General features: G+C 43.8%; 1 protein-coding gene across 3 annotated transcripts; it reads left to right on the forward strand.

Moving 5' to 3' along the window:
• The first annotated feature begins 18 nt into the window (after positions 1-18).
• On the forward strand, positions 19-9,987 carry Pttg1 (PTTG1 regulator of sister chromatid separation, securin). 3 transcript variants are annotated; one of them, XM_055610705.1, is made up of 8 exons: positions 19-146; positions 3,307-3,463; positions 3,608-4,156; positions 4,696-4,794; positions 5,705-5,883; positions 7,550-7,643; positions 9,029-9,187; positions 9,846-9,987. In XM_055610705.1, the coding sequence occupies exons 4-8, from the start codon at positions 4,707-4,709 to the stop codon at positions 9,923-9,925; spliced, it is 600 nt and encodes a 199-aa protein (XP_055466680.1). In that variant the 5' UTR covers positions 19-146; positions 3,307-3,463; positions 3,608-4,156; positions 4,696-4,706; the 3' UTR covers positions 9,926-9,987. The 3 variants fall into 3 exon arrangements, with proteins under 3 accessions (XP_055466680.1, XP_055466679.1, XP_055466681.1); XM_055610704.1 differs by lacking the exon at positions 3,307-3,463; XM_055610706.1 differs by lacking the exons at positions 19-146; positions 3,307-3,463; positions 3,608-4,156 and adding an exon at positions 4,213-4,271.
• The last annotated feature ends 495 nt before the right edge of the window (positions 9,988-10,482 follow it).

The raw sequence follows: 10,482 nt of genomic DNA on the forward strand, positions 1-10,482 counted from the left end.
GTTTGTTTTGAGCGGAGATGACAGTCTGGGAAGTAGTTCGCTGTGCGCGCCCAGTGGGAAGGTGATGGCGGTGCAGCTTTGTGCTCTGCAGGGTGATAATCCCAGCAGAGATGGGCTGATCTTTTGAGTTCCAGGCTAGTGACGTGGTAAGGTTCTTTGTCCCTCTCCCTCCCTCCCTTCAACACCCACCCACCCCCCACCACCCCCCGTCTCGCCAGGGTTTCTCTGTTTAGTCTTGGCTTTCCTGGACCACTCTGTAGACCAGACTGGCCTCGAACTCTCAGAGATCCGCCTGCCCCTGCCTCGCAGAGTTCGGGGATCACAAGTATGTGCCACTGTGTAAGATCCCGTCTCAAACAAACAAAAATACTTAAAAAAAAAAAAATCCCCCATACTGGAAAATAGGTGATTTGGGTGGATTTTTTTATGTTTTAAGTTAGGTGTGTGAGTTTGCACACCATCGTGTCAGATCCTCTGTAACTGCAAATACAGATAGATGACAGTGGGACACCGTGAGTACCCAACCCGGGAGTCTCTGCAAGAACACCAAGCTCCCTCACCACTGAGCCATTCCCTGGAAATTTTCCTTTGTGCTGTGTGGTTATTTACCCTTCCCCACATGAATATAGCTACATCTGCACCCCAGTCAAAGAGCCCAAAGTAATAGATTAAAAAAAAAAAAAAATTCCCAGCAACCACATGGTGGCTCACAACCATTTATAATGTGATCTGATGCCCTCATCTGGAATGCAGGTGTACATGCATCGAGAGCACTCATCTACACAAAATAAATAAATATCTTAAAAAGAAAGAACAGGCATAAAAGGGTCAATAAAGGTATAAGTGGTGTGTGTCTGTCTGTCTGTTGTCTTTATGCTTTACCTCCTAGAATTAGACTCTTCCTTTTGATGATTAGCATAGTGTCCAGTAAATATTTGCTGACTGAACTTGAAGGGAGCTTGAGTTCCATATTCATTAGGAACATCACTTCGCTCATAAACAGATTTAAGGAAGTGTGCTAAGACAGAGCCCAGTCTGGTGTGCTGCGGGTAGCTCTGTGAGTAGGGAATAGTTCTCAGTCACAATTGTCATAAAATGATCCACACATCAAACAGCTGTTTCATCTACCCAGATTATTGTCTTTCTTTCTATTTCTTTCTTTCTTTCTTTCTTTCTTTCTTTCTTTCTTTCTTTCTTTCTTTCTTTCTTTCTTTCTTTCTTCTCTTTCTCTCTTTCTTTATTTCTCTTCTCTCCTCCTCCTTCTCTCTCTCTCTCTCTCTCCCTCTTTTTGAGACAGGCTTTCTCTGTGTAGCTCTGGCTGTCTCAGAACTAGGTCTGTAGACCAGGCTGGTCTTGAATTCAAAGAGAATCACTTACTTCTGCCTCCTGAGTGCTGGGATTAAAGGCAAGTGCTACCACCACCTGGCTATTTCCTTAATTTTTGATTCTACTCTCCTGTTAGTGTCTAAACCCAATATTTGTTGTCTCCTGTATCTCACTTTACATGTACTTTTTCATTTCTTTAGTTAAAATCAGATTAGACAATTGCATGTTCATTTTTCCTCCATTGTTTACCGATGGCTATAAAAGTGTTTCTTTAGATGTTTTCTTTCCTTTTAAATTTAGATTAAATTTCTTTTTCTCTGGATGAACAGTTATTTGGTTGATCCAAATAAGGATCAACTATAAGGAAAAATAGTTTGGTCACTTTTTTACCTCGAGATTTTAAGTATCTCCTCCATGCCCATGGTTAGGGCCTTCCTTATGTTAGGCAAACATTCTACTGCCCAGCTACATCCTTAGCCCTCAGACAATTGTTTAAGAACATCACAGCCACAAGAAAAACATATTTTCACATAATTCTGATCACAATTCATTTCTTAGAGTTAGAGATCCTTCTCCCCTCTCCTTTTATCTCTGGTCTTCCAGGTTGGCCTTGAACTTGCTGTGTAGCACAGAGTGACTTTGAACTTCTGATCCTCTTGTCTGCCCCTTCACCAGATTTATGTTCTTCCAGGATGCTAGACAAGTACTTGATCAGCTGAGCTATAGCTTTAGCCTGTAAATTCTTAATTGTAAATGTGTACATACTTATGAAAACTTTTAAAATAAATGTTTATTCCTTAAATTTTATCAGCACCATAAAATTTACCTATATTTTTACACAAAAACAAGATGCATCCTCTACTTCTCTTTGAATATTTCTTTTTTAGTTTCTTTTGGGGATAAGGTTTCAGTTTGTAGTCTTGTCTGGCTACAGGAACTCTAAAACAAGGCTGGCCTTGTGAGTACCCTAGTGGCTGGGATTAAAGGCATTGTGTCACCACGCCCAGTTTCTTCATCTCGTTAGAAAGTGAAAAGCTGTCTAGGTAGACAGGATTATTTATACAGAGCTTCTAAGGCTAAACAGAATCTATTGGTACTGAGGAAATGAAGGAATCCCTACGTGTTTTGAGTAAGGGGCAGAATTGTAGAGAATGAGATGCAGGATTTGACTAGAGATGGGACATTTTGCTATTTTATCCCTATGTAATGGAAAGCTTTCTTGATCCACCACCTACCACTCACACAGCAGTGGCTCCCGTGGCTCCGTATGGCTGAGGACTTCTCAGGCTATCACAGCTGTTTTAGAAAGACCCTAAATACCCTGCAGGAGGAAATGGATGTTCACCTGAGCACATGTATTTCACTATCATGGAACTTTAAGAATGTGTTCTGGAATACACAAAACTACTGCCATTGGACCTGGCCCATTACTGTAGGGAGTGCAGACTAAAAAAACTTTATAGTAATTAAATCAAACACATAGGAGAAAGGGTGTAGGGGAAGGCTGCCATGTTATTAACTGCTTATTTCAATGGCGAGGCCTGGGCTCTCAAATGAACTCTAGTTTTGTCTTCAAACCTGCCAAATTTCTGCAATATTAAAAAATAAGCAGAAATTAGCTACTACTCAGGAGGCACAGACAGGCCGATCTCTTAAGTTCAAGGCCAGCCTGGTCTGCGTTGTGAATCCTAGGACAGCCAGAGTCCTCTTCAAGAGCAGTAGGTGTTCTTAACTGCCAAGTCATCTCTCCAGTCCCACGTGGGTTTTGATGGGGGCCCGACCCAAATCATCTTCTCAGTAGGTTAATGCCTCTGACTTAGGACTGAAGATTTTTTAAAAAATGGTTTATTAGGATTGAATATTTAAAAAAAACGGTTTATGTATGTATGTATGTATTTATTTATTTATTATGTGTATTAGGATTGAATATTTAAAAAAAAACGGTTTATTTATTTATTTATTTATTTCTTATGTGTATAGTGTTCTGCTTGCATGTATGCCTGCATGCCAGAAGAGGGTACCAGATCTCAGATGAGTCACCATATGGTTCCTGGGAACTGAACTCAGAACCTCTGGAAGAATAACCAGTACTCTTAATCTCTGAGTCATCTCTCCAGCCCTGATTTAAAGCTTTAAGGTCTGGATTAAGCCTCTTGGCTTCTCTAGTTAAGTTGTTGCCTACGTGTGTCCTGGATGAAATTTGATTTGCTACTGTTCCTTATCCTTTTCAGCCTTCCCCAAACGCCAGAATCTAATGTGTATGTCTGTCTGTCCCCAACAGGATCCACTCTGGCTACTCCGATCCTAGCGGAGGAGGATCTTAACGTCCGGAGCATCCCTGGGCCAGTGAGCAGGCAAGCCTGAGCTGCATAGTAAGAGACTATTTCAAAAAAGCCCAAGACAAAAAACTAAGCCTGGAGCGGTGGCATAGCCAGTAATCCAGCCCTTGGGAGACCCAGAGCAGAGTCAGGAGTTTAAAGTCATCATCCATTATCTACTATGTAGAGAGTTCAAGGACAGCCTGGGTCACTTTAAAGTTTAAAGTAACGAAGCGACGTTTTTCTTATTGGACCAGTGTCTCCTCCCAGGTCCATACTATGGGAAACAAAAAGCCTCTCAGGAGTTTTGGACGACGTTCACTCCCAGTTTTTTTTTTTTTTTTTTTTTTTTAATTGCTCGGCTTGGTAGGAGTCCGGCCGCTGCTGAAAACTTCCGTTGCTCTCATTGGTTCTCAGACCTCAGGCCCCGCCTCCTCTCGGATGGACCAATTGAGGCGCGAGTTGTGGTTTAAACCGCGCGGTGTGAGGGGTCGTTGGTGGCGCAGTCTTGGGTGAGTATGTCCGCGACGGGACCTTGGTGAGGGTGTCGGGGGTGAGCGTTGAGTGGCGGGGGAACCAGACCCAGGGCTGGAGGCTGAAGCAGGGTCGGGACCTGAGCTTCACTCGGTACGGCGTCCCCAGACGCTCTTGACATGCTCGACCCGCGCCGACTTTGGTTTTATTTTCCTTCTATATCCTCCCACCCCCCCGTCCTTCCAAGCTCTTCAGGGTCTCAGACAGCCCCGGCTGGTCTCGAACTTATGTAGTTGAGGCTCAGCCTTGAACATCTGAACCTTCTGCCTCTTCCCCCCTAGCGTTGAGAGTATAGGCTGGGTACAGTTTCGACGGTTGCCAACTTAAACAGGCTCCTCTGTAGGGGTTCAGTGTTTCGGACCTTGGCTTGCAGATTGAAGATCTGGATTAAGCCAACAGGTTACTCCAGTTTACGGCTAAGTTTTTGTGCCCAGGTGCCCTGGGTAAAGTTTGATGTCTGTTGCTGCTTAGATACTTAGCCCAATGCTAGTATCTAACATTTAGGTGTCTTCCCCAGAGTAATCCAGCATGGCTACTCTAATCTTTGTTGATAAGGATAATGAAGAACCAGGCAGCCGTTTGGCATCTAAGGATGGCTTGAAGCTGGGCTCTGGTGGTAAGTAGGGACTGCCTTCAAATACTCAGGTGTTGTGAATGGATTATGGGCGTGGTCAGAAGCTGGTATTTAGCGTGCTTTGTGGTTGATTAGAGTCAGGTTTGATATATTTTCGTGTTTATTTTTAGAAAAGGTGCCATGTAGTTCAGACTGGCCTCTAGCTCCTTATGTAACATGGGGGGGGGGGGGCGTCTGGAATTTCTGATCCATCTCCCTCCACCTGCTCAGTGCCTGGCTTCTGCAGTGCTGGGGATGGAACTTGGAACTTCTCAAATGCTAGGCAAGCACTCTCCCTACTAAGCTTTGTCTCCAGGCTCCATGCTTCGTCTTTTTTTGAGACAGAATTCTCCTGTGTAGCTTTAATTGGCCTTGAGCTTGCTACTCAAGAGATCTATGTGCCTCTGCCTCCTAAGTGCCTGGCTTGATGCATGCTGTTCCAATGAGGTTATTTAAGAGCTCGTTGCCAGGCGAGGTAGCGCACGCCTTTAATCCTGGCACTCAGGGAAGCAGAGACAGGTGGATGGATGTGAGTTCTTTGAGGTCAGCCTGGTCTGTAAATCGAGTCTAGGACAGCCAAGGCTACACAGAGAAACCCTGTTTTGAAAAAAAAAAAAAAAAAAAAAAAAAAAAGTGTGCTAAACCACTGCCAAAAATGAAGCACAGGTTTTGAGTGAGAATTGTGTTGTCAATGAAGTATTAATATATGGCCTAATCTTCAAGAACAATATTGCCTTTATTTGTGTATGTGTGGGGGCATGTTTGTGTGAGTGTGGCTGTGGAGGTCAGAAGACAACCTGTGGGAGTCAGTTTTCTTTACACTGTGGGCTTTGGGGATTGAACTCAGGTTGTCAGGTTTCACAGCAAGCCCCTTAACCCACCGACCCCCTAATATTCTTACTTTTTTCAATAGCCAAGGCCTTAGATGGGAAATTACAGGTCTCGACACCACGTGTTGGCAAAGTGTTCAGTGCTCCAGCCTTGCCTAAGTCCAGCAGGAAGGCTTTGGGAACTGTCAACAGAGTTACAGAAAAGCTGGCGAGGACCAATAGACCCCTCAAACAAAAACAGCCAACCTTGACTGTGAAGAAGGTGAGTGCAGGCCATGGAGATGATGTATGTGTACATGCATTCTCACTTAAAAAAATGGTTTATTCTTATTTTTATTGATGTATGTGCATCTATCTGTGCATGTGTGCAGGCACCTGAGGAGGCCAGAGAGGGTCCTTTGTAACTGGAGTTTCAGACAGTTGTGAGTTGCTTTTCATGGGTGGTAGGAAGTGAATCCGGCTCCTTTGGAAGAGCAGCCAATGCTCTTAACCACTGAGCACACGCCCCAATTTTTCTTATTTTTTCGAGACAGGGTTTCTCTGTGTAGCCTTGGCTGTCCTAGACATACTTCGTAGTCCAGGCTGGCCTCAGCCTATCTCTGCTTCCCTGAGTACTAGGATTAGGGGTGTTCACCACCGCACGGCTCCTTGGCCCCACTAGCCTTCTTAGTCCCCGGTGCGGAGTGGCGCTTCTGAGGCTTACAAATGGACTTCCTAGCCGCCTTTCTTCTCCGAGGTCGGAGGTAAGTAGAGGTCCGAAAACAAACAGAGGAGAGTCATGCAGTACTACTCCCAGTTGTCCAGCATCTTGAGATTGTAGCTCTTAGAAAGAGCTAATGCTGATTTTTGCCTCAGCTCTCCTTAACTAGTACCAGGAAGCAGTTGGTTAAAAGCCACACAACAGATGTGTGAGGTACTTAGCTGGCTTTGGTACACACCTGCAATCCCAGCATTTGGGAGGCTGAAGCTGAGCCACAGCACTCCCTCACCCCTCTCCAGTTCTGGCTTATGTAAGATCAAGAGCAGCAGGCTTCTGTTTTGGCCTACTGCTATGCTATTGATTGTCTGCCTGGTAATTCTTCAGGTGTTTTATTGCTGCATCTTAATCTCATATGTTTAAGGAAAACAAACTTGTTAATATTAACCAGGTAATTAAGGTAACAGTGGCAGAAAAACACTTTTATAAGGCAAAAATGATTTCCAGGATTAGCTACTATTCTGGAATGCCTTAAGCCTATTTTCTCCACAGTTGGGTTTGAACAGTTTAGTTGAATAGCTTTGAATTAACCCTCAGTGTTCTTGGTAGTATATGTGGACGGGTGCTAAAATTTCTGACTTAACTAACAAACAAACAAACAAAAAACAAAGAAACTTACTCTTAGTTTATGTAGATGCATGTTTGCCTATATGGTATATAAATGTACCAGGTGCCTGAGGAGCACATAAGGGGGTATTTTGTTCTTTGGACTGGAGCTAGAGATAGCCATGAGCCACCCGTGAGTGCTGGGAACTGACCTGGCTAAGAGAGCAGCAAGCACTCTTAGCCACCGAGCCATTTTTCTATCAAGCCCCTTAGCTTTTGTATGGGGAGGGCAGGGCTGCAGGGTTTCTCTGTGTAGCCTTGGCTGTCCTAGACATACTTCGTAGTCCAGGCTGGCCTCAGCCTATCTCTGCCTCCCTGAGTACTAGGATTAGGGGTGTGACTGCATGCATGTCAAGGTCAGAGGACAACTTCCAGGAGGCTGTTCCCTCCTTATCTTTAGACTGAATCCCGAAAACCAAGGCATCTAACTTCTTAGAGGATAGCATGGAATCGACAGCATTTTAAAGTGTGATGTCGTCATTTGAGAGGCCCTCCAAGCTCACATTACCACGCAGGTGGCAAGCCTTTCATTCTCACAGGTGCTTATTCTCTTGGGCTTTTCTAGATCACGGAGAAGGCTGCTAAGACACAAGGCTCTGTTCCTGCTTCTGATGATGCCTACCCAGAAATAGAAAACTTCTTCCCCTTCAATCCTCTAGGTAATGTCTTTGGTAATGGTGGAAAGGCCCTCAGCTTGAGATTCTCTTAGACTGTAACTCTACATGACTATTAAGGTGTAGCTCCAGAGTCTGGGACTGTCTGAATCCGGATTACTTTGAATAAATAGTCTTGTTCAGGTGGAATCACTTGCCAGGGTAATACCTTCAGTCAAGGGGAGAATGGGAGCAAAGATGTTGGAAATCAGAAGTTCTAGGTCATCATTGTGTGAGTTCAAGGCCAGCCTAATATACAGATCGAGTTCTAGGACAGACAGCTATATAGAGAGATCCTGTCTAAAAAAAGCTGTAGATATCCAAATACTGAAACATTTCATTATGTGTCTCATTATGTCACCATGAAGGTACATTGTTTGGTTTCACCACTGATATCATCAGAAAGGGCCAAGTGTAGCTGGGCTTGGGGCATACCTTTAATCCCAAGTAGAGTCAGGCAGTTCTCTTGGGTTCAAGGTCAGCCAGGGCTATGTGGGTCTATGCTTGTATCAAACAAAACAAAACAGAAAGGCCAAATATAAAGTAATGTGAGATAAATCTTCAAATTAAGTATCGAATTAATACTTCCTACAGGCAAGTATTCCATAATTCTAAAAATTTTCATACTTCTGAATTCTATTGGTGGTGACAAAAATTTCCTTGAAGTGTGATAGACTTCCCTCAATTCCGTGAGAGAGTATGGGACAGATACATCCTCTTGACTGTAGTTTGTCTTTGAGGAAAAATCCTGACATGGCTTGCAGCTCAGCTCATTGCAAATCAACACGGTCATTGTTCTTTCTTCTGGTGTGTGGAAGTTTGCTTTTTATTACAGAATCTTTGACAGGGAATGGGGAGTTGCTTTATAGCTCATGATGGCTTCAAACTTATGGTGATGTTCCTTCATCAGCCTACCAAGTGCTCGGGTTATAGTCACATACTTACTACATGCTTGTATCACAGAGCCTGTTAAAGGAACTTCAAGAGCGGGGCTGTTAAAATTATACTTCTTGCTGAGTATGCGAAAAGTACTATTTACATTAGGGCAAAAACTTTATTATCTAACTGGCTATTTTTTTTTTTAAATGTACATTGGAGTTTCGAATGCATGTATGTCTGTGTGGGGGTGCTAGATCCCCTGGAACAGGAGTTACAGACAGTTGTGGACTGCCATGTGGGTGCTGGGAATTGAACCCGGGTCTTCAGGAAGAGCAGTCAGGGCTCTCTACTGCTGAGCTATCTCTCTAGCCCCCAACTGGCTATTGTTAAATTGGCTCTATTCTTTAAATTATGGGTAGTGGTGAAGCATATTTTGAGTTCATGTACTTCACTGCCATTGCCTTAACCGGGCTGAGGGAGCACCGCCTGATGCCTGCTTCCCTTTGTGACAGACTTTGAGAGTTTCGACCTGCCTGAGGAGCACCAGATTGCACACCTCCCCTTGAGTGGCGTGCCTCTCATGATCCTGAACGAGGAGAAAGGGCTTGAGAAGCTGCTGCACCTGGACCCCCCTTCACCTCTGAAGACACCCTTTTTACCGTGGGAGTCTAGTAAGTAAGCCAGCGCGTGCTCTCAGGGCTTCGAGCAACTTGTTATACCCCACTGTCAGTGCTGTGGTAGAGGTGAGCCTGTGGGCAGCTCCTGTGCTTTGGAGTACAGGGGCAAAATTTCAGCATAATAACTTTCTCAGTCATGGTAGTTGAGGCCCTAGTGAAGTTTCTCTGGAATCCTGGGCAGCCTTTGGTTTACAGCAGGAGATGAAGTTGAATGTACAGCTCCTTAGGCTAAGCGTTGACGTTGATGGTAGCCAAGATCGGATGAGCACTCCAGGCTCCACCCTTGGCCAATGGAGGACCTGGGACACCTGTGCTGCAGTGTAGAGCCACAGTGCCTTTTCCCTGCCAAAAGCCCCAGGTCTTAGTTGGAACCGGTGGTCAGAAGCCACCATCAGAGGCCTCTGACCTGTTCTGATGAGATAGGTGGCCCGTTCTATTTCATGAGACACTTTTAATCCTTGAAAGAACAAGGTAGCTTCACCTACTTTTAAGACCTGCTTCTTGATGAAGGTCAGTTCTGAGGTTACCGCCACATTTAAGAAGTCTGCATGCGTGTTCAAGACTCATTAGATGAAAGTAGCTTCCGATGTTTGTTATGGATGATGGCTATAAAGGCTTTGCAGAAACTAATGAGAAATTCCTCTTCCTCCAGATCCAATGCAGTCTCCTTCCAGCATTCTCTCCACCCTGGATATTGAATTGCCGCCTGTTTGTTACGATGCAGATATTTAAACTTTTTATTCCTTTATAGTTTATGTACATTATGTTAATAAAGCAATTGTGTGTGTGCAGAATGTTCTTACTAATGTGTAATTGGTATTTCTTGGCATTTGAAGACGTCACTGTTTTCCTTTGAAAGTATACCCTTCAACATCTACTTTATTGCCTTTTTATGGCTATTAACTAGTGACAGTTATTAGATCTCTTAATTAGAAGAGCTACTTTTAGCTCATTAAGTATTTATTGTTAGGCATTCTTTATCATCAGTTCTGTTTAGTTCTAATGACTTTAGTGTTCAGTAACCAGAATTTGAAAGGCTCTAAATCTTCTGAGTACCCAGCCTCCTTGGGACCTCTAGTTAGGTACTTTGATCATTACAGATAATTTATTGATAGTCTGGTTTACTCCCCACCTGTAGGACTTGGTAGTTTATCCAAATGTAAGCGTAAGTATCTGATAAGCATTGATATAGTTGATGTGTAAGTCTATATTTTTTCCTATAGTTTTATTTTTCCTTTTTTATTATCATTTATTACAATTTATCCAATTTGTATTCCTGCTGTCGCCCC

This window comes from Psammomys obesus, unplaced genomic scaffold, assembly GCF_907164565.1.
Source record: "Psammomys obesus unplaced genomic scaffold, mPsaObe1.curated_primary_1811, whole genome shotgun sequence".
NCBI lineage: Eukaryota > Metazoa > Chordata > Mammalia > Rodentia > Muridae > Psammomys > Psammomys obesus.

Excerpts from the sequence above, each read along its gene's own strand:
- Pttg1 (XM_055610705.1), top strand. The coding sequence starts at position 4,707 with ATGGCTACTCTAATCTTTGTTGATAAGGATAATGAAGAACCAGGCAGC. Across the intron at positions 5,884-7,549 it reads CAACCTTGACTGTGAAGAAG|ATCACGGAGAAGGCTGCTAA; the intron begins GTGAGTGCAGGC and ends GGGCTTTTCTAG. Across the intron at positions 7,644-9,028 it reads CTTCCCCTTCAATCCTCTAG|ACTTTGAGAGTTTCGACCTG; the intron begins GTAATGTCTTTG and ends CCTTTGTGACAG.